Source organism: Musa acuminata, chromosome BXJ1-2, assembly GCF_036884655.1.
Source record: "Musa acuminata AAA Group cultivar baxijiao chromosome BXJ1-2, Cavendish_Baxijiao_AAA, whole genome shotgun sequence".
Lineage (NCBI taxonomy): Eukaryota > Viridiplantae > Streptophyta > Magnoliopsida > Zingiberales > Musaceae > Musa > Musa acuminata.
This window is the reverse complement of record NC_088328.1, coordinates 28107085-28134689: the sequence shown is the minus strand read 5'-3', so window position 1 is coordinate 28134689 and position 27605 is coordinate 28107085. Positions and strand designations below refer to the sequence as shown.

The 27605-nt window shown below is 39.7% G+C and overlaps 4 protein-coding genes across 8 annotated transcripts; 2 read left to right on the top strand and 2 right to left on the bottom strand.

Moving 5' to 3' along the window:
- Positions 1 to 503: 503 nt before the first annotated feature.
- Positions 504 to 2422, top strand: LOC103975441 (probable protein phosphatase 2C 12). Of its 2 annotated transcripts, none has more exons than XM_018820319.2 (5): positions 504 to 759; positions 1114 to 1449; positions 1522 to 1639; positions 1716 to 1936; positions 2013 to 2422. In XM_018820319.2, the coding sequence occupies exons 1-5, from the start codon at positions 586 to 588 to the stop codon at positions 2175 to 2177; spliced, it is 1014 nt and encodes a 337-aa protein (XP_018675864.2). In that variant the 5' UTR covers positions 504 to 585; the 3' UTR covers positions 2178 to 2422. The 2 variants fall into 2 exon arrangements, with proteins under 2 accessions (XP_018675864.2, XP_009388680.2); XM_009390405.3 differs by having other exon boundaries at positions 508 to 759; positions 1713 to 1936.
- Positions 2423 to 4555: 2133 nt separating this feature from the next.
- LOC135613080 (dof zinc finger protein DOF1.7-like) lies at positions 4556 to 5881 on the bottom strand. Of its 2 annotated transcripts, none has more exons than XM_065110061.1 (2): positions 5743 to 5881; positions 4556 to 5592 (listed from the first exon to the last, which is right to left on the bottom strand). In XM_065110061.1, the coding sequence occupies exon 2, from the start codon at positions 5477 to 5479 to the stop codon at positions 4805 to 4807; it is 675 nt and encodes a 224-aa protein (XP_064966133.1). In that variant the 5' UTR covers positions 5480 to 5592; positions 5743 to 5881; the 3' UTR covers positions 4556 to 4804. The 2 variants fall into 2 exon arrangements, with proteins under 2 accessions (XP_064966133.1, XP_064966125.1); XM_065110053.1 differs by having other exon boundaries at positions 5725 to 5873.
- Positions 5882 to 8453: 2572 nt separating this feature from the next.
- LOC135607321 (serine/threonine protein phosphatase 2A 55 kDa regulatory subunit B beta isoform-like) lies at positions 8454 to 20468 on the top strand. The gene is made up of 14 exons (XM_065099069.1): positions 8454 to 8852; positions 11723 to 11826; positions 11923 to 12018; positions 12116 to 12235; positions 13356 to 13559; positions 13839 to 13930; positions 15444 to 15562; positions 16961 to 17084; positions 17213 to 17336; positions 18692 to 18760; positions 18871 to 18962; positions 19035 to 19112; positions 19473 to 19540; positions 19654 to 20468. The coding sequence occupies exons 1-14, from the start codon at positions 8747 to 8749 to the stop codon at positions 19788 to 19790; spliced, it is 1533 nt and encodes a 510-aa protein (XP_064955141.1). The 5' UTR covers positions 8454 to 8746; the 3' UTR covers positions 19791 to 20468.
- A 1329-nt stretch (positions 20469 to 21797) lies between these two features.
- LOC135607308 (protein NDL1-like) lies at positions 21798 to 25342 on the bottom strand. 3 transcript variants are annotated; one of them, XM_065099055.1, is made up of 12 exons: positions 25234 to 25342; positions 24868 to 24962; positions 23867 to 23966; positions 23672 to 23769; positions 23462 to 23550; positions 23294 to 23354; positions 23123 to 23209; positions 22960 to 23037; positions 22827 to 22883; positions 22665 to 22720; positions 22451 to 22586; positions 21798 to 22347 (listed from the first exon to the last, which is right to left on the bottom strand). In XM_065099055.1, the coding sequence occupies exons 2-12, from the start codon at positions 24868 to 24870 to the stop codon at positions 22126 to 22128; spliced, it is 987 nt and encodes a 328-aa protein (XP_064955127.1). In that variant the 5' UTR covers positions 24871 to 24962; positions 25234 to 25342; the 3' UTR covers positions 21798 to 22125. The 3 variants fall into 3 exon arrangements, with proteins under 3 accessions (XP_064955127.1, XP_064955120.1, XP_064955131.1); XM_065099048.1 differs by lacking the exon at positions 24868 to 24962 and having other exon boundaries at positions 25234 to 25322; XM_065099059.1 differs by lacking the exon at positions 25234 to 25342 and having other exon boundaries at positions 24868 to 25212.
- Positions 25343 to 27605: the final 2263 nt, after the last annotated feature.

Here is a 27605-nt window from a genome sequence, read left to right as displayed (position 1 = left end):
ACAATGTGCTCGCGTTGACCACTTAAGTCTGCCATATCACATGTCCCTAAAGCACATAAGTATCAGATTGCCTATGACTTAATAACACAGCAATTTAGTTGAGACTATTGATATCAGTGTGGTATTAATATATAATATCATATGGAGGAAACTCCAACGGAGTTAGTTTAACGTCATGGTCACTGCTATCACATCTGCTTAAAGAACCGTCTAAGTTTCTGCTATCGAGAACTACACCTCGTGCTGCATACAACATTTCCATACTTATCTTAGTTTAATATTAATATAAAATAGAGACTTGGTTATATATATATATATATATATATATATATATATATATATGTATATATATATATATATGTATATATATATATATATATATATAAACTTCTAGGTGTTCAATTATTAGCATATGAGTTTTGACCCAGCAAATGATGTAACCTCTCATGCAGATATTAATCTTATTCTTTTCAGTGTGTGGCTTGGTGAGAGGACATATGAAAGTGCACTTGGTATACTTTGAGGATGTGGTGGTGGTTGAGCCAAAGTTCTTAGGTAGAGAGAGAGAGAGAGAGAGAGAGAGAGATGGGGATCTGCTTCTCTTCTGCATCACTGGAGAAGCAAGTGCGTGATGAGAATTCAGTGTTTGTGCTGGAAGACGATGATTCGTGTCCGGAGAGAGGAATGAGAAGGCTTGCCTGCCTCTATTCTCAGCAAGGGAAGAAGGGTCTAAACCAGGATGCTGCAATCCTCTGCAAGGTATGTGGCCTCAAAGTCATGTTGTAGATCCTGTGAAGGTGGTGTTAGATTTCTCTGTTGGGATCAAAGTTTATTGTTGATCAGGATGTATAATTATAAGAAGAGACTTATTTATGATGATCTCCTAACCATCTGGTGTGACTTGTAGTCTTCTGCAACACTGAATTTTTATTGGCCAAGTTCAGATCAAAGGCAAATCAGATAAAAAGCACAACCCACCAATCAATTAAAAGATAGATGATGCTTGAAAGAACTTAATTACAATAAGATTGTGAACTGCTAGATTCGAGTGATGGCTGAATGATTAGGAGTTCAAGTTTGAGATAAATTTGCAACTTTGTTGTTCTGATTTAGGATTATGGAGTGGAAGATGGAGTTTTTTGTGGGGTATTTGATGGGCATGGAAGGAGCGGCCACATAGTAAGCAGGATGGTGAGGGACAACCTGCCTGCCTTGCTTCTGAGTCAGCACAACGCCCTTCTGCTGGACGACGAAGACCACCGCTCCGCCGGCGGCGACGACACGAGCTCGGCCGACGGTGAGGAATTCTCCGATGTGTCGCCTGACATGTTCGATGAGTGGAAAGAGGCATGCATCAAAGCCTTCAGAGACATGGACAATGAGCTCGAAGAGCAGCTCCACCTGGACTGCTCCTGCAGTGGATCCACGGCAGTATCAGTCATTCAGCAAGTAAATTCGAGCTTGTTGAAATCCTTCTTCTGAAAAGAGCATGTGATTCATACGGTGTTTTCTTGATACAAGGGGAGGGATATGATCATCGCCAACCTTGGAGATTCCAGGGCGGTTTTAGGAACAGTGTCGGAAGATGGTCGCCTCGAAGCTGTTCAGCTCACGATCGATTTGAAGCCTAATGTGCCCCGTAAGAACTCCTCTATGTTTCAGGTTGCTCTCCCGGTTGAAAAGGCGAAGCCTTGAGCTTGTTCTTGGTGCAGAAGAAGCAGAGCGGATAAAGAAGAACAACGGCAGGGTCTTCGCGCGCAAGGATGAGCCGCACGTCCAACGAGTGTGGCTGCCCGACGTGGACTTCCCGGGGCTCGCCATGGCGCGAGCTTTCGGCGACTTCGAGCTCAAGAACTACGGCGTCATCTCCATCCCTCAGGTCGCGTATCACCGCCTCAACGACAGAGATCGGTTCGTGGTTCTCGCCACCGACGGGGTAAAAGGGAACGAGAGCTCTCGTCAAAAATCGCGTTAAGAGTGCTTCTCTGTTCTTGACGGCGGTGTTCTCTCAGGTGTGGGATGTGCTCGACAACGAGATGGTCGTGTCGATCGTGTCGTCCACGGGGAAGAAAGAGGAGGCGTCGAAGGCGGTGGTGGAAGCAGCAGTTCGAGCGTGGAGATTCACGTTTCCTTCGTCGAAGGTGGACGACTGCTCTGCTGCTTGCCTCTTCTTTTAGAGCTTGACGCAGTCGAGGAAGGCGGATGGCCGTGGAAGAAGGCTTCCTTGCTGGTTCATTAGGCATAACAGAGGCGAATCTTGCACTGAGTTCGATGTAATCCGGAAAGCAAATTAGAGATCACCTGCGCTCATGCTCGCTAAACTTCTCAGAGTTGGATGCAAATAAAAGACATCATATACTTGGAAAAATCCATGGGCAAAAATGACTCTGTTGGATGTTAAATTTTAGCTTCCTTTAGATCATTGATGAAGATGATATTAAGATATCAAATATAAGTAAATGAAAGCAATCAACGCAGTTTTATTTTCAGAAAAAATATGGGAAAAGTGAACAATGCCAAACCTGCCATTAAAGTTGCTTTGTGCAGCACATTACATAGTGAGAGGGGCCTCCATATGGATGGATCTACATAGATCATGGATTCAATGAATTTGGATTAATCGCGAACCGAAGATTTTGATACCATTTCAAATTTTTTTGCCAATGTTATTTCATCTAAACACTTAAACTGATAGATGCAATATGTGTATTTATATCCTTAACACTTAATCTAGTATGGGTGAACTCAAGCTGGGCTGTGGTCTGGATTTAGTCTCTGGAGCATATATCCTCCTCAAATGTGAGTGGGAGAGCTTGAAGGAATTGATGGTGCATTTTCCACCGGAAGAATGTGTTGCCCAGTATGAAAGAAATTTTCCCCTTTGATGAGGATGCTTATTCTTGGTGAGGCCTCTGTTGATGCCAGAAAGCGTAAGCACTTAGATTTTTCCATTGATATCATTGAAATGGGGGAGAGAGAATCATAAAAGTTTCTTAGATGAATATAACAATAGCAAAAGAATGCTAGGATTTCTGGAGACTTTGAGTTATAGATGAGAACATTAAAACATTATAGATATTAAATTCCTAGTCTGGTCATCTCCCAGAGAATGATGCAATATTGAAGAGAATTTCTAATCTGGTCCAACTTTTTTACATTGGCAGTGATGATGGAAGGATGAACATATTCAGATAATGATACTGGATATGCTTCTGTTTTGCATGTTTGGTTGTGTTCAACCTTGTAATGGAAATCAGTAGAATCAGCTTGAGGTTTCTGACAAGTAATACATATGATGTCTGTTAAGATGCTCCATTGTTAATGTAGCATATTGTGTTGCAATGCAGTGCATGAATCAAGGAGAGAACTTAATCAGCATGATCTTACAAGATGCTGAAATACTATCTTATCTTAGCATTGTTCTTGGTGTACTTGTTTTTGCATCTGCATCCCCCACCAACTCAATATCATGAAGTTTGAGGTCTTCTGCTCCACTCAATAAACTCCTCTTCATCACTGAAAATGGAGCTGTGGTTGAGTCCAGAAAGACCAGAGAGTTTTCGACAGGAGTCTCCTGGCATCTTCTCATGAAGCTTCACAAGCACTTCCCCTCTCTTTTATTCCATGACTGGCTTTATCTTAATTTGAGACACACTTTTACTGGCTATGAGTCATAGATTGCCAAAATATTCTAACTCAAGCAGTAGAATGACTGCGATAGGGTAAAGACTTGTGGGCAGCAAGTCATAGACCTTGACTCGAAGAGGGAAGTTTCCCAGTGGCCCTAAAGACCTAAAGAGAAAGGAAGACTGGGAGACAGCTCTGAGGTCGTGTCTCATGAGCTCATCATTAATATATTCCATCGTTGACGAACAGGAACAAGAGCCTTTTGCCATTCTGGACGAGTAGAGTGGACCAAAGTCTTTTGATTCTGCTCTTTATGAACTCACTGATAATTCCAACATATTGTCCGAGTCTCACCTAATTCTTGTGCGCATTTGGTCAGAACCATCAGATGTAGATTATGAGTCTGCTGGTTTACGATGGGGACTTGCAAATGCCATCCACACCAGCTCGACTGGTCCGGCGGCTGCACCATGTCAATTGCCAAGGCGACGCAGGACCAGAGTTACTGAGCGTGCGAGTGTGCAAGATTGGATCGCTGCCAACAACTTTAGCATGTCTCTGCAATGATGTAAAGTAGAAGCTGCGAAGACTCTGTTCTCGGATATGAGAGCACGCGGGGAATACTCTGCTCTTGATGTGGTCTCAGGGGAGCAACTGATACAGCCCTGCGCCGAGGGGACGAGGCGTGACACAGCTTCATGATGCTGTGTAGGCCAACCACCACATGGTTTTGGTGATGAGATGATGGAAACGGAGACAAAGGAGTGGATCATGCTTCGTATCACGCGAGCACCATGCACAGGAGAGCCACATTGCTGATCCCAGCGCAGTGCTGATGGTTCAACCATCGAAGCCAAGAAACATGAGTTGAGCTGGTAAACCTGCCCTGGGTTTGGTGGTGGCTGAAGGAAGGAGATAAGACTTGACCGTCAGATGTTCATGGAAGATTACATTTAGTATCATCAACTCGTATTAAGATCGAAGAGATTAAACAGAGAGAACTGAAGCTTAGAAACCAAAACAAGTTGATCGAAAGTTCATCTCTTCCATCACCACATTCCCAAAACTATGTATCTATCTGTACCTATTACCAAATATCCATGTCTCTTGGATAGAGTTCCATAAGAAGGAAGAAAAATGTGCTCTTTCTTGGTTTCTGGCTCCAAGTTTTGTTCTTTCACTGCATGTTCGAGCCTGGATTGTAGATGGCAAGATCGGTCCATGACGCGGCCCAGCATCCCGGAGCACCCTCCAATCTTTCCGAGTTCTCCACCGCTGCCGCCGGTGTGTTGCTGTTGCTGACCGAGCCCTGCAATTCCATCCCCTGGATATGTATACCGGAACGGATTGCGCTGGCTGAATTCGGCAACACTGTGACGTCGCCGCCGCAAACTGGGTGGAAGCTCTCCAGGATGGTCTCCAAGTGCCCGTCGGATGCCAACAGCGAGCTGAAGCTTCCGGTCATGTCAAGCAGGTGGCGGTCGGGGTCGAGCGGCGGGTAGAGAACGGAGACGGGCTCGGTCTTGGGGAGGTCAGCGAGGTGGGAAGGGGGTCTGGAGGGATTGGGTCGCTTGCAACTGTAAGCAGCAGAGGAGGAGGAAGAGGAGGAACCGGAGCGCTTGGAGTTCTTCCGGGTGCCGCCACCGACGGGGATGTTGCGCAGCATGCCGCCCTTGGTCCAGTAGCGGCGGCAGCTCTTGCAGAAGTGGCGCGGCTGCGAGATGTTGTGGTTGTTGTAGTAGCAGAACTTGGTGTCGGTGGAGTCGCATCGGGGGCACCGCAGGTTCTGCTCTGGCTCTGGGAACCGAGTCATCGCCGCTTGAAATGCCGCCGACGCCGTCGAATCCTGCATTATTCGGAGGAAGAACAAGAGCAACAGGCAGTGTCTCCTCACAAAAGTCGTGAGATCTTGATGCAGTCTGGGCTTTGCGATGCACAGGAATCAACGAGGAGAGGACTTGCCGTCTGACAATGAAACCAGTGTGCAAATATGGGATTTTCTTCTTTCTTTTTCCGTATAGATTCTTCGTATGAAGGTGAAGTTGCAGGAAAATTAAAGCTTTAATAGCAGAACAGAATCAAAAGAATGATTCAAACCATTCGAAAGAGACGAACTTTCTCTTCAAACGCCACAGGAACGACAAGACGAAGAGGAGGAAATGACAAGAACATATGATCCCCAAGGTGAAGTCTCCTCCCATCTCAAGCTTGGTGGACTATATATAAGGCAGCTCCCTCGGCAGCCACTCCGGAGAATTCCACTGCTGAGTTAAGACCAGTAACATTGAAGGTGTAATACAGTGGAAACACTACTTGGTGAAACACTTTTATCCTTAATGGCATTATGAAGGCATAAAGTAGAATCATTATTTTTCATCGTTGCAGATTAGAAACACTTCAGCCGTTCGTTTTCTCACTGCCCAGTGTTTGCAGCCGTCCATCTGCATGATTTGTAATGCTCAACGTTGCTCCGTGTGCGTTGATCGTTTCCAGGAAACTTCGGGCTGAGAGATAGATAAGACTTTGAGATTCTACGCATCGCTCTTTAGTGGACGGTTGGCGTGGAATCGGATTCAATTCCATATTTGGGTGACACTCTTGTTTGATCTCACTCCTTGATTTGGACTTTTCGAGTGCTGGAGAAGACGACCATGTCACAATAATGAGATCAGATTTCATTTATGATGTTTATTATTCTCTATCTTCCTATCATCAAGAATCAATTCTTTGGATTAGTGATATTTTGTCGTTGTAATCATATGTACAAAGAACTGATTCTGATCACCGAAAGACGAGAAAAATTAGGCAACAAAACATCACGTGTTATGGTAAATAACTTTTTTAGCCGTGACCTCGGGTCGACGCGGCTGGTTCAGGGGTCCGAATGACGGGGATCTTACGTGGCGTGCCTCGGGTCCTTCTGGTGGCCGACCGCGGTGCTACGGATGTCCCGTCAGGGGGAGAGCTCTACCGCAGCGTTGGGGAAGAGGCAACCTCGTCTCGCACCTGCACACTGGTCGGGTCGGAGGGTCGACTCGACCCCTCCGACGATCAAGTTAGCAACGTGGAGAGGGTGGTGGAAGAGGGAGTGCTTTTGTCTCCCTTACCTCTTTAGGGTGCCAGGATATTTATAGGGAAGCTAATGGTCACCTGATGTACCCGCCTGTGTGAGGCGGGGTCGCGCCTCTGATGGCGTCTGACACCGTTGCTGGCGTTGCGTGGAGAACTGGATCGTCGCATGGTATGGGCGAGGGTCGGTAGTCGTCCTGTACTGTCACGGTCAAGCGTGCGGGGTCGGAAGTCGTTGCTTGATAGCGGGCGACGTCAGCGCGAGTCGAGTCAGCATTATTGCCTTCCACATCGGGCAGAGTGGCACCCACGTGGGGTCATCGTCGTGACACGTCATGTCGCCATTATTTCCCCTATCAACAAGTATCGATGGTTGAGACAAGAAACGCTCAATGCCTCTTAATTTGCTGGCCAATGTTAATTCTCCAACATTCAACAATGTTATTATTGTTATTCACATCATTCTTATTATATATATATATATATATATATATATATATATATATATGTATATGTATAAAGAACATATTCAATGCATCAAATTCCCGCTTAACTACATATGCAATACTTAAATTGACATAAAAAATTAATAGGTAGTATTCTTAACTTATAAGATCATATCATTAGCTCATGTCTTTCATAAGGCAATATATTAGTTTGTATGATAGTTAACTAATAATACTAATTTGGTATGATGGTTAACTATCTCATTCCGGTTTGGCCGGAAGTGATCGGCGGCCACGCAGAGAACAGTCCCGGAGATGCCAACACTGGCAGCCCACATGGTGGAACAACGGGCACACTCTTCGATGGCGTGGATGTCTCCTCCCTCACAGCACCAGCCGAAGCTGCTGCCTGCGCGTCGTCTCTGCTTTGGTTTGTGTTCCCTTCTTCACCACATGGGAAGGAGGACGGATGGCCGCAGAACGCCGCATGAAGCCCGCAGAAGGACCAATGCATTCTCTGTCACGGCCATTGCAGCTTCCTTTGTCTCCTCCTTTCTTTCTTTCTGTGGGCTTTCACCTCCGTAGAAGAAGAGTGATCGGGTGACAACTTATCGAACAAAACGGGTGTAGTTTGTCAAAAGCCTTTCTACAACCACAGATCGTGTCGGTCGGAAGCATACACGAATACATTCCGCTGCTCAACTCGTAAATTATTTTTTAATAATTAATTAATTAATTTAAATAAAAAAAATATGTATTTTAAATAAAAATAAATTTTTGATCCAATACCCAATAAAAGAAGAGAGTTTAGATATGAGTGACGTCGAGAGAGGTAGAACCACGTAGAACATTATTCGAATCAGTTTAAGTTTAGATATTTTAATTTTTTTTGGAGATATTTAATTTAATTTAATTAATCAGTTCGAATAAGTTAATGATTTAAGATAGTAAACTCGATTGAGTTAGTATTTTTTTAAATTAAAATCAATTTTGAGTTAATTGAATCGAAAAAATCTCAGATTATACACGTGATTTTCGTTTTTTTAATCCTATTTAATGTATTCCGATGTAAATCTCGCTTTTATCATGTAATGGTTTTGGTTGTATCATCTGCCGACAGTCTTACATACACTTCCTCTGTTTCGTTGTCAACGGGCCGCTGTTTGACTGTGTAGCTCCAAAAGTCAAATCGTCATTTTCCTAAAGTGGGGGCTCAAATTGGTCAAGACAGCGATCCGGCCCATTTAATGTAGGTCTCGGCCCAACTAGTACACTTGTAAACCTAACTAACTTGGACAAGGCTTCCCTACGTCTCATTTCCACGGGAATGATTGATAGCAGGTGAGAAGGGGGGGAAACCACCAATCCATGCTTCGCCTCGTTAGGGCAGCAGACGAAGAGTGAGAGCGAGCCGGATAGCGGAAAAGAGTTCTCCTCTTGTATTTCTAGACTTCTTCTGCTTCGATCGCCAACGGTAACGTACCGATCGCTGAAAATCTTCATGGAGGAAACCGGAATCGAGTTGGACGCGTTGAACTCCCCCGATCGCTGATGCCGCTGCAGCTGCAGTAGGTGGCCGGTCTCGCCTGATTACTTGTCGGACGATGAAGGGGAACGGCGCCGAGGACTCGTCCCCCAAGCCGCCGCCGCTGGAGTGGAAATTCTCGCAGGTGTTCGGGGAGAGGGCGGAAGGGGAGGAGGTCCAGGAAGGTACGATCTTTTCTTCCCCTTTGTTAGATCGGCTCTCGATGGTGGTGGGACGAGCTTAGGGCTTCCTTCGGTTCATATGTTCGTTTCGAAGTTTGTTTTCTTCTGCTGTGTTTGCGATATACTCGCTTTTGAAATATTGCAAGTGCCTTGTTTGGGAACAAACGCAAAGGATGTGATTTGATGGAGGTCCTCATTTTCTTGCGCGAAAGATGGGAACTTCTTGCTCTTCCTAAATAAAAGAAATATGATTCTTCGTTTTTGCATGAATATTTTACTTCTTGTGGTCGTTTGACGGACTTCCTGTGTCCCGTGATAGTTTTCGTTTGGACACCTGCATATATCCTATGATAAATAAAGATGAACTTGTTGATTGTCACTATGTTGCTTCGTTGGAAACTTCGGTCGACTTTATAGTAACTTTCATGGTTTGTCGGATTAGTCATGCTACGTGCGTTATTTGGGTGGGTTCTATCTATTATCTGTTGATCTACATTAATTTATCTATCAGTTCTATTTCACCTGCCACTCTAACTTTCTCCACGTGTGTTAACAACGACTATTATTTTTGCTAGGATGTAATTTAATGTATCTCAATTGGTACTCAGACTTAGTTAATCAGTGTGTATTGTACGATGAAGCCAGTGATATATTCTGTTTTTTGGAATTTTGCCGGGAAGTGCAGCCGAAACTTACATATTTGCAATTTTCTGTTAAGCATAAAATATTGTCCCAAATAACACACTGTGTGATTTGAAATTCTTATTCATCTAAAAGTTCCACATCAATCATCAGGTAAGAGGATATCATGTACTTTTCTGCATAACATTCACTTCTACACCTCCTTAGAGGAGGGTGAAATGCATCAATCTTTTACCATAAATTTAACCATTTTACTGATACCACTCTGAAAGCAAAGTCTGGCAATTTAGTTCACAAGAAGGTTGAATTAGTTATCAACAACTTTATGGATTTTTGGCCATCTTTTTGATAGAGCTAGCCAATATAGCTTCGTCAATTTCTTGTCAGTTGCAAACTTAAGAAAATGTTGTTGGGTGAATCAAAATTTAAGAATTATTTCTTTTGTTGTCACTTCATACTAAATTACTCAATTTTGATTCAGAAGATGAGATATTGAAAAAGATAGACATGTCACGTGGTAAGAAATTCTCCAAAAAAAGAGGGTGGCTTGGTGTACAAGACTTCCAACAAAGCAAGGTCTGTGGAAGATCAATATATGTAGTTTTGCCCCTATAATTAGAAAGAATCTATCCATAATTTCAACCTTGTTCGCTTAGTTGAGCAACCTTGACGTAATGCTAAGGCTGGCCCTGAAATTGTAAACTTGGGCCATAGTGTGGAGCTTATTGGAAGATGAAGGTTCTCATTTCTTAAAATGCATTAGTTTTTGTGTTTAAGTTTAATAATATTTGAATTGCCATGCTTTTGTATGAAGGCTTACTGATTACATGTGTTGTCTAAACGCCTTTAACCTGGTATCACATTTTTACGGAGAGCTTAATATACGATGTTACCTTTGAAAGAACAGAATGGAATGGATTATCTATGGTTTTGTCTTTCTGTCTGTTTGACATAGAACGACCTATAAGAGTGCTGGGTTCAGGGGATTAGTGATAAAGGAGAAAGAAATATAGAGAGATAAGAGGGAAGAATCTGATGAAAACATGTTCTTTCTAAAGGAAAATAACTGATCAAAGTGCAAATTAGAGCAGGTTCAAACAAGAATCAGAGTTAGGGGAGTGATTCACATTAATGCAGTCCTTTCCGAGAAGGTTTTTGAGGTTGCGCTGCTTGTTTTTGATGCTTTGTCACTCTCGTGACACCAGGCATTCAACAGTTTGGGACCCTGGTGGTTTGCATGAGGCCAAGGGAAGGTATAGGGCAGTCGGGGTTTGGGGCTTTAGGGCTTATGTAATGGAGGTGGGATAATTATGGGAATAGAATCGAGAAACTAGATAGATGTCTTAAATTCGTTTGAAGTCCTGCGAACTTGCCTTGGGGGAAGATTGTAGCATCACACCATTCACATGTATCATGAGAAAAACAATCTTTAGTTCATTCATTTGCTCAGTGGTGATTTATATTACACCCTTTACCCCTTTGATGACCCCCCCTAGATACTACAATAAATGAGATTACACTAAAAATAAAATTACAACCCTTGATTTAAGGCCTATCTTTGGATGTCACATGTCCAAATATATTTTGGAAGATTGTTGTTCCTTTTTTCACAATATAAAAAATATATAGATTTTTTCTTTGTGGATTCTTCAATCAAGTTTGAACTTTCTTGCAGGAATGATATTCTTAATCAATCACTGGAATCTTCAATCAAACCATTATTTTGACTTCTTTCTCTTTTTTTTTTTTTTTGCATTTTCCTTTTTTTCCCCATGTTTTCAGCAATTGATGAAAGTAAAGTGTAAACAAAGAAGATGTTACCATGTGAAAACTTATGAGATTTGCAAACCCCCCTTAGAGTAGCAAAGTCATTTTATGAGAAAAGAAGTTAAGATGACTAAAATCTAGAACATGTTCAATCTAATCCGAAATTACCTGGATATAAGTGACAATCCTAGGGAATTTGGGTTGGTTTTTGTTCTTTCTGTGCCTAGTGTAGGCATAGAAGGTGCTTTAATTTCCATGCACTCTCTTTGGCTAAAGCATTCGTCTCCAATGAATGGATTATGCAATAACAATTGTGGAATTCAGGGTTTAGATGTTGCAATTTTCTTTTTGAATCCATTCATCACTGTGTAACTTCTTGATCCTGTGCATTGCTTTCTGATATATGTCCTGGCTTCTTGATATCTTTTGCAATTCTTTCTTACTTAGTGCTGCTTTATGTGCAGTTGATATTATCTCAGCTATTGAATTTGACAAATCTGGTGACCATCTTGCTACTGGAGATCGAGGAGGACGTGTTGTTTTATTTGAAAGGACCGATATTAGGGATGTACGTCAAATGCATTATTTTCAAGCTACTGATTTTTTTTTTTCTTTTTAGTGTGTACGTCTAATGTTTTCATATTTTTGTATACTTGGTGTGCAGCATGGTTCCCGAAAGGACCTGGAGAAGGAAGATTATCCAATTACTAGGCACCCTGAGTTTCGCTACAAAACTGAGTTTCAGAGCCATGAACCTGAGGTACTTTGTTCTTAATGATGGCTATCTGAATTCTGAGATATGACCATCTCAATGTTATACAGAACTTTATGATGGATTTTTTATGTTTATACATCAGTTTGACTATCTTAAAAGCTTGGAAATAGAGGAGAAGATCAATAAGATCAAATGGTGCCAAACAGCCAATGGTGCTGTCTTTCTTCTTTCTACTAATGACAAGACAATTAAATACTGGAAGGTAGGTGTTTCAAGTCAAAATTGGATATACTTGTTAATTTTCTGACTATACCTTAATAATCTGCTTCTTGTTTCTTTCTCTACTAGAAGTGATTTTTATGTTTGTCTCTTTATCTTGTATAAGTTTTCTATTTATCTCACTGCATCATTTCACTTTTCTTCTATTGACTAATAATTTTAAAGTGACATACCAGGATGGCATGTGCTTGCCGTGCTGAACCATGCCAGACAGCAAGTGACATGTTAACATGTGTTGAAATTTTGAATAATGTTATTATATAACCTTGTGAATTTACTTTATTGTTATTGTTTTTGGCATCATACCTTTAGGCTTTTTGTCTCAGGTCCATTATGGTTTGTTATCTACATTAATGGCCTAAAGGGAAATTTACCTAACTCTAGAGCCTCATCTACTCTATATTACAATAATAATTTATAATTTATTTAGTTTAAATAATACAAAAAAATAAAAATCTTTATGCCATCATTGGTGATGTTTATGTAGTCTTTCAATGACTCACTATCAAACTTTCTACTGAAATTTTGGTTCTTCACCTGGATTCACTAGTTTTTTTTATTATGTGTTGTCATCTATATGGTATTCTTTCTTGCAATAATATTTTCTTTGACTTATGTTTATTCCTTGTATTTGCAATATCATGCCTTTTCTAACACTAAAAAATGTTTTTTTGAGGGAAAATATTTTGAAAAATGTGTAACGGAACTATTCTGTGCATATGAATGCTGGTTACTAAAAGCATTAGTTTGACTGTTACATTAGAAAAATACATTTACAGAATATCAAAACAATATTTTAATTCTAGTAAAAGAAAATATGTATTAGTCTGGAACTTCTATATAGCTGTAAGTGATTTTTCAGGAAAATAACTTTGATACTTGTGATGATGGGTTATTGACATTGTACAAGTTAGGATTGTGATGACAAAGACAGAATTGCAACTTGAATTGGGTTTCCTTGAAATGTGTTTTGTCTTGTGTTTTATTCTTCATTGTAGTTCAAACCATGATTATGTCACTATGCTTTGAATGTTCTGGAATTATGCTATGTGAGGTTTCTCTCATCTAGGTGTTTCATTAATAATAGTTGTTTTTGAATCCAGGTCCACGAAAAAAAGGTCAAGAAGATTTCTGAGATGAATATGGATGCTTCAGAAGCTGTTCGACATGACAGCATAGCTAGTTCGAGTATGACTAGTCCTCAAAAAAATCTACCAAATGGTGGATGTTCTGAGGGACCCTACAATCGCTCGAGCAATGACTTGTCCTTGCCTCCTGGAGGGTTTCCATCATTACGTCTGCCTGTGGTAGTTGGGCTTAATCCATCTATTGGACATTAAAAATATAATGTGTAGCCTAGATGCATGCATGACAAGAAGGCATCCAGCAGTTTTTTATGCATTCATTAAATTGACTGAATTGCTATAGCTGCCTGGCACAGCTCAGTTGTATATCTTGCATTTCACCAAACATTAATATAGTGATGGCTTTCTTTACTCATCTGTATCCCTTTCTGTTTCATAGAATGCATGTGTATTGTTATGCTAATTCAATGAATAATGGTCATTGCATATTTGTATACATAGGTGACGAGCCAGGAGACAAGTCTAATTGCTAGATGTCGAAGGATATATGCCCATGCTCATGATTACCACATAAATTCTATTTCAAATAACAGGTGAATCATCCATGTCCCGGTTATCCTAGTGTCCTAGTTATTTAATTACTCCATCAGATCCATTCGCTTTTTATACTCGTGATGTTTCTTTTCTGTTTCATGCATTTAGGTTTCTATCAGCTAATTCTGGTCCCACTAATGGATTTTAGTGATGCCATCTGATGTATCTGCTCTCAACCAACACTTTTACAGATTCTACGTCATGTTTGACCATGCTATTTGTGGAATTAGTTGCTTATAAGTGATCTATTTTAGGATTATTTTGATGTTTTACAAGGGGGAGAAGAGATGTGGAAATGACCATACTCTGTCTATAAAGTTGAGCACTTGAACTAATAATTCATTATTTAACATGAACAAGTGAGTGTGCTGTTATACCTAGTCTTATCCTCTAGTCTTTGGATACATGTGAATATCGATAACCACAGCTCATAAGATGGTAAACACTTGGTTGAGTTTCTTTTGGCATTGCTTCTGGTGCATGGTGAATGACTTTACTACATGAGGTGCCATTTCGAAATAATGCAAGTTAGGCTGTTACCTATTGTTGTTTGTGTATAATGAATTAGTTGACACATCTTTCTGAAGTATCACACAATATCTGTTATATGTACAGGCTTGAATGAACTAATCAATCTGCCAGAACTATTGTATGAAATTGGCATTTGGATTCCCCTTCTTATCATCCCAGGAGAGTCTGCATTTTGTTAGAAGTGTGTAAGGTCGCTTTGTCAAGAAAATTTAGCTATTTATTTTTAATTATTATGTTAGCACAAAAATTGACCTTTAGTACTACAGTATATTTAAATGTCAAAATGTCACCTTTTCGTATGAGTTCTTCACATCCAATTCATGGTGCTGAGAGCACCTTAGGAACATAAATTGGATGTGCAGCAACTTGTTGATGATTTCCAGGGAAGAATTCATTCCTAAACTATGAACATGTTGCCATTCATATTTTATTCTCAGTAGAAACATTTAGTTGTATTTATCTTTTCAGTGTGCCAATCTCTAAGTATTCCGTTGGCGCTTACCTGGTCTAATTACAAGAGAGTGTCAGCATCCAACAAACTTCTTTGCTCTGTGTGCTGACAATTTTTTGGTTTCCTTGGTGGAGACACTTAGAAATCTTTTATTGAAGTTAAAACTTCTATGAGCTGTTATTTTTCTGAATAGGCTGTAGCAACCAGACATGAAATTATCAAGAATGAATAATTGGTGATGAATTTATGTATACACTTTAATGCTCAAATTTACTTAATTTAACCATTTGAAGCTTTTGCTATAATCCATAAGTAAGCTTTTGCTTAGTCGTTTTGGTATTTGTATCAGTCTTTTTTAAATGATGGGAATATGAATCCTTTTTATAATAATATGTCAACTTTGTCTGCTCCACCTTTTGTTATGTTATCTACTGCAGTATTCTTTTTTGGTGACTAGATATGCTTGAGAGTCTCCTTGTCTGCTTTGAGCTTCATTGAAACAAACTGCTAATTTTATTTCTTCCTCTCAGTGATGGTGAGACATTCATATCAGCAGACGATCTGCGAATAAACTTGTGGAATTTAGAAATCAGCAATCAAAGCTTTAATATTGTTGATGTGAAGCCTGCAAATATGGAGGACCTAACTGGTATTAATTTCTTATTTGAAATTAATATTATTCTTCTAGTATTAAGGGCTTGAGTAGGCATTCTTACTTATATTAGGTATGTTGTGAATCTTGAACATATTTTCCTACTGAAGATGCAAAAATAATTGCCTCTCATGAATTGTTTTATCCAAGTATGAAGGGACCTTTGTTTATCAATAGAGCCCATCAATTTTTTTTTTTGTATTTTCAAAAATGATTCATCGCACTTGCTGGCTTCTGTGAGAAGGCAACATTGGAACATTGGATCAACAGATGAAGTATAGTAAATTTGTTTCGTTATGTTCATGGTTCTATAATGACTCTTGGTTCAGCTGTCATAAAATGGGAAGCCTTTTTGCCTAGAAAATTATGTTTGCTTGGTCTAAGGCGTTAACAGTTACTTGATACAACCATATAAGGCATCAAAAGCCAAAAAAGAAAAAAAGGAAAAGAGTAACCTTGTTTTTAGTTGCTACCATAAATGAACTTGCAGTCAAATTAAGTGTAAAATATTGTATGAAGCTATAGCCAAATTAATGGATTAATAAGTACACTAAACTGACTGAGAATGTAATCTCTGCATAACAATTTTGCCATTCCATGAAAATAATTTGTGGTCCTTTTGGCTTTCTGATATCATGTGAATGTTAAATCCTGGCTTGAACGAAGAAGTGCATGTATTTGTTTGTTAATGGTTATGTTTTAGTTCGTTGGCCTTCAGTCAGCTATGAATTAATGGATTAATAAGTACACTAAATTTACTGAGAATGTAATCTCTGCAGAACAATTTTGCCTTTTCATGACAATAATTTGTGGTCCTTTTGGCTTTCTGATATCATGTGAATGTTAAATACTGGCTTGAACGTAGAAGTGCATGTATTTATTTGTTAATGGTTATGTATTGGTTCGTTGGCGTTCAGTCAGCTATGAATAAATTGTGAAATCATATTTCTCCATTCTTTAGTGAGAAAATAGGATGTGTGGTTTGCTTCTTTTGTATCACTTTGTTGATGTTGTTCATGATATTAAGATCCTTGAGATGCTTGCTTGAGACTCGTTCTCCACTGAAACTCATAAGATGTGGCTATGTAACGGATGGTGAGAGTAAGATCCTTAAGATGTCTGCTTGAGACTTGTTTTCCACTGAACTTGTAAGATGTGGCTCCACACGATGTCACGTTATAAGGTGGCCCATTGGTTGTTTTAACTTTTAACAATTGCTACTTCTCTATTTATTTCCCTCTGCAGCTTTATTTTTCTATTGTTCCTGTTAATTCATCCTTTCGCTTAATGTTGACAGTGTATTTATACTATTCCTTTATAGGTTCAAAATTCTGTATTTTAACTAGATTTTGGGTTATGATATTTTTTTGAATTGTAAATTCTGTCACATTTCAGAGGTGATAACATCTGCTGAGTTCCACCCAACCCACTGCAACATGCTAGCATATAGTAGCTCGAAGGGCTCAATCCGGCTTCTTGACTTACGACAGTCAGCATTATGTGATAAACATTTTAAGATGTAAGTTCTTTTAGCAGATTGAGTTCCTCCTTCATTAGAATGAATCATAATGCAGTTCTTGCCTCTAAATAAAATTAAGCCTCAATCCTTGACATTAGATAATATATCTCGTGAGTGACTACCAACAGGTTTGAGGAACGGGAAGCACCTGGTTCAAGATCTTTTTTCACAGAGATCATTGCATCAATTTCAGATATTAGATTTGCAAAAGATGGAAGGCACATCCTTAGTCGTGATTATATGACCCTTAAGGTTCCTCCATTTTATTCTTCTAACTGTTTTTTTCCTTTCTTTGTGTTTTCTGTATTGAGAAGCTCTAGTGAGATCTCAAAGTTTATTGTTTACAAGTATTCATGTCGTTATGGTATGTGGAATTTTGTTGCTAATGTTTCTGGTAGCCCCCTTAGTCTTGTGCTTATACCTTCTGCTGGTAGTTGCCATCGCCATTTTTTGAAAAAAGAAATGCCTCTACCTTCCTGTAGTTGTACCTGTCTCACTTACCTTGAGGAGCAGTTACTAACTCCACATGCGTCCCAGCTGAACCAAGTTGTAGGGTGTAACAAAGGTGAGTTACAGTTTGGTCTGGTTGAAGGTAAATCCAGACTCCCAGAGTATTATGGACTTTTCAGGTCACAGTATGGGTATGGGATATGCCACTTAGCTTAGCTTCATGGTTTGTGGGTGTATTGGTTTGTTATTCTGAGTCATGGTATCTATCAAATTACCTAAGGTCAATTGCTATATTAGAAAAAAATTGTCTTACAAGATAATTCACCATGCATCTAATTGGATCAACAGCAATGGAAGTAGAAGACATGAAAATTATTAAATCAGTAAAATTTTGTTTATTATTTATATCTTTTGTTGTGTTGAGCTTTTCTTGATAGATTCTAATGTAGGAATATCAATTTTCAGGTTGGTTTCATGGTTTTTTTTAATTGAATGCTCAATTTTGATGACCTAGACCATGTACCATAGTGATCAGAATGGGGAACCGGGACCATGGTTCCAGTGGGTAGAACCCTAATCCAATCCAACAGATAAGTTCCTCAACCCTAACGGAACCCAACCCATAGTAGAGTTGGGCTAATCTCAGGTAATAGCTGTTATGGGTTGGAACAGGTTACTCAAGTTGTATACATAACTGCTAAAATATATATAATTTTAATATAAAAATGATACTAAAAAAGATTTACATGAGTTGTATACATTGTTATTGTCAAATTGGATTGTGTTAGACTAGGTTCAGTTTGGATTTGGCTTAGAGTTGGTCTCTGCATCAACCCCAACAACCAAAACTGAGGTCAGGTTGAAAATTTCCAGCCCAAATTCCTTGAAACTAACTAAACCCTTGATCAAGTTTCAATTATCACAAGTGTAGGTGAGGTGGGTATGGCACAGAGTGGTGGAATAAAAGGTCTCTTTATCAAATCATATTTGATGGATGTTACTATGGCTTTTGGCTTGTGTTTGTGCATTATCTTATTGTTGTATTATTTTCCTAATGTATAATAGAGTGAGGAATAAACAACATAATTTGGTTTTTTTCTCCTTGTTCAGTTTAAAGACACTTCTTGCCTTGTATAATTTTCTCTTATATCTGTCAGCTATGGGACATTAATATGGAGTCAGGTCCTGTTGCAACTTTCCAGGTCCATGAGCATTTAAGACCTATGGTGAGATTTATTTTTCTGTTAATGTTTTTCTCCGTCTAATTTTGATGAGTCAGTATCGTATACATTAACAAGGGTGGAACCTGGTAACCACACTCATCATTGCTTTTCAGCTATGTGATCTATATGAGAATGATTCAATCTTTGACAAGTTTGATTGCTGTCTAAGCGGAGACGGATTGCGTGTGGCAACTGGTTCTTACAGGTATAATTATCCATTTGAAATACTGTTTCACTGTGATTTTGTGCTGATATTCTAGCATTAATTCAATTGCAGTAATATTTTTCGTGTATTTGGCTGTACACCTGGAAGCAATGAAGCAACCACTTTGGAAGCCAGTAAAAATCCTACGAGGTATTTTAACTTTTTGCTACTGTAAATTCAGAAACTAGCTCCTTTATGGTCGATAGTGCAGTTACATGTAGCCTAGAATCCTGTAATGAAGGAACTGTTGATTTAGGTCATGAGCAAATTTTGTTAAAACACATTTTTAACCTCAAATTCTATAATTTATTGTCTAGCAAACATGTTGAGCATCAATAAGTGACCGATGGGTGTTTGGTACCATATCTCTAATTTGTTATAAAACTAATATGATCGAGTTATGTTAGTTCGTTCATGTAATAGAGTACCCAGTCGCTGATACATTTATTCTGCTTTATGATTGAATGATTCATTATAGCTGATTGTCTTTTTTGAAATGAAATCCCATAGGCGACAAGTGCAAACCACCCCAAAGCCTGCAAGATCTTTGAGCAGCTTGGCTCGTGTTGTCAAACGTGGTTAGTGCTTATGTACTGTGGTTTTTGCTCTCTGTATTCTTTGATAATTGAAAGCCTTCAAAGTGCATTTCTTGTGCTCTGTGCTGTCTCATGCTTGAGTTGAATCGCCACAGGAGCAGAAAGCCCAGGAATCGATGCCAATGGAAATTCATGTGATTTCACTACAAAATTACTTCATTTAGCATGGCACCCAACTGAAAATTCAATCGCCTGTGCTGCTATGAACAGTCTGTATATGTACTATTCATGAAGATGGCATTGGAGAGGTCTCACTCTGCAATTTTTTTGAAATTTCGGTTTTCTTCCGAAGGCTGTTATTACTTACAATGAGCAAGGGGCAGGAGGATGTACATGTTGGTGCCAGATAATGATGCTATGCAAATCTACGGGGCAATTTGTATCTTCCATGGTGGAAGCAACTTCTTCAGATTAATTTTTTTGGGAAAGATTGCAAATCTTTTATAATTGTGGCCTATTTCAGGGTCCATTATAACTCTCCTGCAACTAATACACAAGGAATTTCCACGTCGGGGTTTCCAGAGCGCGCTGTTTCAGGATCTGTTATACAAGGGCATGGGTGCTTGTATCGTTGGACTCGCATGTCAAAGCTTGTGAAAGTTTCTTATCATGATTCCTGTTTGCATCTATGTTGTAGGCCGAGATGCCTCAACCACTTGATCTTTGGATCATAAAATCTTTGCGGTTTAGGAATCATTCTGGACCACTTAATGTCAGTCTGAAATTGATATTAATTTTGTTCAAGCTGTCAAATAAGTAGGCTTGACGCCTTCTATTGTATTGTGTCATGTATTCTAATGCAGGTCTACTTTCATGTCTCTAGGCAATCACTTTTATGTTAATGTTTTCATTTTTGATTTTATAACAAGTAATCATTATGATAATAATCTGCTGAAAACTTTATTTGCAAGTATCAGCTGCACTAGTCTGAGTGTGATCTTATTTGCTAATGTAGTAGTGTACTTCTCATCTGATGCTTGCCTTTCATGGTTCTACAATTGATGTTGAGGTTTCTGATAATTTAATTTGAGCTTAAGCATTTTGGATTACATAGAATTACATTTGGTATATCCAATTAGTCAAAATCACTCTTTTGATGTAAGCAGTGGATGGATCCATTCGAGCTTGAATTTGGTGCCATATACACGTTGATGTGAACTGTCTTTGGTAATATGTAATATTGATCAAATTAAAATCATTCATAGTTTTCAAAATTAAATTATTGATGAATTGGTTCGAATTGAATTAATTTTAAATTTATTATTTGATTCTAATTGATTCCCATTTGAACACGCCTAATGATAAGCAGGGGAAAGGAGTACTACACTTAGCTATGGAATGGAACGAGTTTGGAGGACAGACAGGAAGGCAGAAGAACACCACACGCGTAGCATCATCCTCGTTTGTCAATAGGGGAAAGGATTACACTTAGCTATGGAATGGAACGAGTTTGGAGGACAGCAGGAAAGCAGAAGAACCCAACACGCGTACCATCATCTTTGTTCCCTCTGCTGCTGCTGCTGTCACAGTCAAAAAGGGCAGCATGACAAGTTCCAACAAGAGGACACACTACACTTTGGAGGGTACTGTGATGGGCTGATGAGATATCTCACGTTTCTTTCCCCGGGCTTCCCATATCCCCACAGCTGTATCCACCAAAGCGAAGCTGACGTCCATAGAGTAGCAGCTCCAAGAAACCTTTGGCTGAAGCTGAGCAGCCTGCCAAAGTTCACAGATAATTATAAAGGCTGGTCAATCCATGAAAGATAACAAATTCATGCTGTTCTATCTGTTACAATGTGCACAATCTATCAGAGATGGAATCTTTGACAATTTCCTGATACAGATGGGCAATCAAACTAGTAAGACAGGAGGATCACCAAATTTGACAGGTTGTTGCAGATGTGTGATACCATGGAGTTGGATAAAGCTTGCACAGGTCTGCTGCTTTGGTTCAGACCTTAGCATCTGACACATCATTCCACTGCAATGCCATATTGAATGAAGCTCTATTCACCACCCACCATCCTACCTAGACAGCAACATAATCGATCCATGATAAAGCAATTCAAAGAACACATTCTTTGGAGCTGTTGGCATAATCATCATCCAATGGCCGACCAACCAAAGTGCTCAAAAAGAAAGCATCGAATTACCTTTTTTCTCAAATGAAAGCATAGACTGTAGCCAAGATATGATGAAGATCCAAAATATAAGTCGAAGAAAGAAAAAGAGCAGATACAACACATGTGCAGTGACCAAGAACAGTTCACTGCAGTTTATTATTAATGAACGAAGTAAATAATGAAGATTTACAGGTTGTATAACTCAAAATGAATGCGATACAATCACATCTACTGAACATCCCCTTCTCTGCAGCTTGTCCCCTGCAAATGTTCCCCCTTCTATTCATCTATACTACAGTGACCTGATCCACATTGAAGGCCACCAAAAACAAATCTAGAGTCAAAATTACAGACTGATATTCTACAATTTTCACAATATCGATCGTGTAAGTTGGGCGAGGCTTCACCGAGCCAAACATCGTATATCCCCTCTGCTTTAGTTCAAACTTCAAGTGTGATGCGAGTTTTGATGGGCTTCAGCTTCACACCCATGCTCTCAGGCGAAAGCAGTTCTGGGGATATGCATGATGGACTGAGCGGACTCCTGGGGCTGCAACTTGGCCGGCTTGGCCTGTACAAACCGTAACCCACAAGGAAGTACTCCAACGGTAGGAGCATTGCATGAGGTTGCTCTTCAGTCACAAGAGATCCACATGCCTGAACCTGCAAATACAAATCAATTGCAACATAAATCATCCTTCATTCTGACCAATGACGTGTATGATACTGACATTGTCAATGAAAATAATTTATATAGATGGAGCACCTCAACCAACGCACTGAATTTTCTGTTCATTTTGGTGGCCATGTAGACGGCATCTGAATGGAAGGGAGAGTTCTCACCCACAAAAATTAGAGTCCTACACTGGAGTTTCTTTAATGCTTCTGTCAAGTCTGGTCGTCTGTTAAAGCATAAAAGGTGTCGAGATTTCATTATTCATTCTTCAGTGATAGCAAGATGGAAAGAGCTAAGAACATACTCATTTATAGACTCAAGAAATCGCCAAATGTTGACACTCTGCCTATCATCCAGTAACTGCATAAAAGAATAGCGAACAATTTCAACAAAGACTGCATACAGCACTAAAGCTCAACATCACTCCCAAATTAAATGCAGAGCATCAGAAGAGGTGAATACTAACACTTCTACAGGCTTGTACAATATCTGACTCAGGAACCTGAAAACTTCCACGGACCTCCTGACAAAATAAAATAAGATATGAAACAGATGATATATACAAGGTAAAAGGCAGAAGCCAGGCGCTGCTAACACACCTTACTGAAGTATCGCTGAATCAACCATTCCTTAATTAAGCCACACATTCCATAGAAGTACAGAAAATTTGACATAACCTAAAGATTCAGATTTGTTTATTAGCAGCGGTTGTTATTTGCCACAATTAGAAACAAAAAGAAAACATTGGTAACAAGAACATACCTTGTTGTACAACCACTCTTTCCATGAGGGAGCTTTACATAAAGGTGAGACAAGTATCAAACCGTGAACCCGTTCCCTATACTTCGACTTTACAAACACAGAAAAATCATAATTTAATAAAAAATAAGAATAAGCAAATACTAAAAGAACCTAGGCAGCAGAATGACCTACTGCAAAAAGAGTAAGAATGTAAGCTCCAGCTGTAACTCCCAAGCACATGACAGTATTTAATCTGCACGGAGCAAGTTATAAGAAATTAAAACATAAAATAAAAAATTAACCACGTCTATTCAAAGAATATGATCCTTTTGGAGAAAAAAGAAAAGTACAATTCATTACCCAAAGAAATCAAGCACATCCGCAACCTGATCTGCTAATTGATCAACAGACAGTACTGGATCATCTGAAGAAATGGGAGCAGCACCAAACTGCAGGATTCTTAAGGAAAGTGACCCAAATGTTACATTGACATAGAGTTCAAGATTTTGAGAACACATACTTTTTTCTTGTAAATATAAATCATTGTGTAGCTGCAATCTGATTACCGACCTCATGACCTGGAGGATTAATATGATAGATGCAGAAATTATAAAGCAGCAAAGAAGCCGCTTCTGGGCAAAAAAATAATCCTTGATAGCAGGACATATCTGAACAAATCAACAAAAGCATATCATTACACCCCAAAAACTTCTCTACTAAGAAAATATCAGAAAGAAATAAGAATTTGCTTGTCAAACAACTTACAATTTAAGGCAACATCTGGATAAGTAACAAGTGCAGGCTTCTCCAGATCCCCATACACCACAACTGATATGGGACCATGATTGGTTGGCACATGATGTTCCTGGGAGTAACAAAAGCATTCATACCATTGAGCATCAATGAAGAAAAAGAAATATAGATAATTAAAGCACAAAAAAACTTAATTTTAAAGCATAAGCAAGAAGGCTATAAGAAACAGCAAAAGAACCTGGACTGCAAACTTCCAGTATGTCAACTGATGGCTCTAAATATTTTCATATGGAGTAGCTCAAAGAAATATTATGACCAGAATTCTATTGGATTTGTCAAAATATTACAGTAACACAGATTAGACTCACTGTAACTTACCTTGACTACAAAAGTGCAATAACATCTATTTCACACTTAAATAAAATGAGAATTACTCATCTTGGCTAACGCCATGAAGAATTAAGAGATTATAATATTCTTTTTGTTGTTGTCAAAATTGAGAAGGCTGAACATCTCTGGCGCATGACTCATAAACTCAACTACAAATGAAGTCATCCACCACTGCACCAATGATCAGTATTCTTTGTTAACGCGCGATGCCCCTAAAGGATCTAGTTTAACCTTCAGAGATAATTAAAGAACACAACCTCAACCTCTGAAATAGAAATAAATAAACTACAACCTTTTTTTTTCTTCCTAAATCCAAAAGTAACATTTTGCTGATGGAAAAAGGGATCATTAACTGTACTCTTACGCATTAAACATCATTTGGGTATTAAAGGCACGGAGTACAAAGGCCCCATTACTCATAGTATAAGCCAAAAGATGATTCCCCTTGCATTTTATCGAGCCACGTTCAAAGACCTATCGATGATCACCAAGAAGTTTCGAGGGACAATAAATCAAGCTCAACAGTACAAAAGAGAAGAATCAGACCAACTAAAAAGACCAATTTTACATCTCTATGCTCAAAAGAATAGCCATAAGGAGGTGAGAAAAGAGCGAAAAACCACCATCAAAATCCGAAATCAGATGCAAGGCAGCAACTTCAACATCCCATACACCGCCGAGCAATCAGTTATCGAGACCCGCCGTGTCAACAGCAAATCTATAACACAACCATCGACACATTCAGCTCCAGCACGAAACGATCGAATGCACCACCGGAAACCACACATGAAAACCATTAAAAAGGCAACCACACCGCCGTATCACACTGATTGCAATAAAAACCTCGAGAAGAACACAAACAATACACTAAACAAAAAGATTGACGCACTCCACCGCACAACCAGCACAAGATCCAAGATGTCACTCGCGACGATGCCACAGAAAGGGAGAAACAAGAGGAGCCCCAACGGATCCGGGAGAACCCTAACCTTTCCGCCAAACGAGATCGTCTCCACATCCACCGAGACCGACCCGCTCGATTCCCCCATCGCCTTGCCCTCCCAAGGATGGACCAAAACGCGCCATCCCCTCTGCCGCTTATATATGTGCGCCTTGGCTTTTGCCTTAATCGCGATTAAGCGCACCGACGCCTGCGGCGACGGCGGTGAGCGAACTGGGGGTGACCGCACCCGATGCCCATGAAGCCCATTACGAATTGACGACAGTACCCTTTTAGCGGGGCCCAAGTTCGGTGGATAGGTTCGATAAATGGATGGAATCTCGACCGTCCGATTTGATGGTCAACGGAGATTTGACCAGGTCTCGTGGGTTCTTAATTTTGACCATTACCAAAAATTAGATTTCTTTTAAGTAAATCCCCATGGTTTTAATCATAACAATTGGTCCAATTTCTCGATCAAAACTGAATGCAATTGATTCCAATATTCGTTTCGATCCATCGCACTGGCGTTGCATGCGTAAGATTCTCGATTACCTCGAACCGAAGTGGGGGGTGAAAAGTCAACATAAGTCAACGAAATGGTGAAGTGGTCAACAATTTTGAGTCAAGAGATGGTAGATGGTGTTAGGCTCAAATCAATTTCCGCTACAGATGTAGGAGAAACATCTCCTTCAATGATCAACCATTGGACTCTTCTTGAAGCGTTTTTGGCCTGCCATCATCAATTAGGCATTGCACGGAAGACTTGTGATCAACAGTGAACAATGAAGAGCAACATTAAAAGAAAGGCAAGAGGCAAATAAATCGCATAGAGATGGCTTTCCTCTTCCACAACCTAATGAATCTGGTGGTCTTTTGTTTTTTGATGGCTGCTCAAAGATAAATTACAAGTTAGGTGTCAAGATGGCAACCTAACTTTGTCTTCACATTCTATCAGAACCAAGGAAAAAGAAGGCAAATTTGGCAGAATACATGTCTTATCTCATGAGTTTGGTTCATACATACTTTTCTACCTTCTGAGGAGATGGTTCATTTTGCACTCTCAATAAGATAGATGATAGGCTAAGAAGAAGCCAAACTTTGACCTTCAGAAAAATTTCACCCAACCATTGCATGTGGAAATTTTGAGAAAGCAAGTCTGACCCAATGCTTACTTGGATAGTGCTCAAGTAGCTACTCTTTTGGGAAGCCAATTATCAAGGATTAGTAGAAATATATCTCACTTGGAAACACTATGTAAATTTGATAGAGAGACACTTCTTTCCATGCATTCTGGTGGAGAAACTATTTAGGTTTGACTTTAGATCTTGTTGGGGATTGAAGTATTGATGTTGTCATTGTTATATGCAGAACCATAACCCCATTTCAAGTTTGACTTAAGACTCAAAGCAAGAATCCAACTTTATGTAGTCAAAGCTTAATTAGGGGCATGATTTATGGCACAACATTGAATGCCAAGTTCAGATGGCTTGACTTGCGCATGTGTGTGTGTGTGGATGATATGCTATATTGTTGTTCCATGCTATCTTAGAGAAAAGGCAAAAGAAACACCTGCAACAAAGTCCATAATATGATCTCTACTTTGTTCATCTCTCATTGGACTACTTATATAATCCTACAACACAAGGAGAGTGATGTAGGAGACAAGCAGCGTAGTCTTCGCCTGTGCTTGGTTTGGTTAGTGAGTCTGCATCACAAATAATGAGCAAAGTCCCTTTCGATTGTGGAAGCTTGGGTTGTGGAAATGTCCAACTCAGGGAACTCAACCACTGACCTCACACTTGCAAATTGCTCCTCTGATGACTGACAGCATCCTTTGGTGTCATTCCACAAGAAAGCATATATAAAAGTGCCACATTGATTGCTGAGTTCTAACAACTCATGGCAGCAAAAGAGATCCTGCAAACATTTTGTCTAAACAAAGGGAATGACAGTGGGAATTCGGTCAACAACTCATCAACAAACTCGAAAGAGTTTTCAGATCATTAAGGCCTTTGTGAGCATGCTGAGGACTCTTCTCTTCACATTCTTTTCAGCTGAGGGAGTGGCATGGACTACAGATAAAGATCCACCAAAGCCACTGGAGAGCCCACAGTGAGCATTCCATGAGGAGGAACTGCTGTGGTCCTTGTAGTAGTTGTCTTTCATGGAGGCTATGCAGGTGTCATGCTCACCTTGAGAAGTGAAGAAAGAAGGATGGTTAACGAGGTATGGAACAGTGCTTTCCTACTGCAATCGACATTGTTAGGTCATCCGAAACATACATAAAGTGCCGTTAAATTTGTCTTTTCTCTTGGCAGGTGAGGATCAGCAAGGAATAGTTGCATCTGTTCAAAGGTAGAGTCTTGATGCTTCATCAATCTATTGTGATGCATATGAAGCATGCTTTTCTTCTTTCCT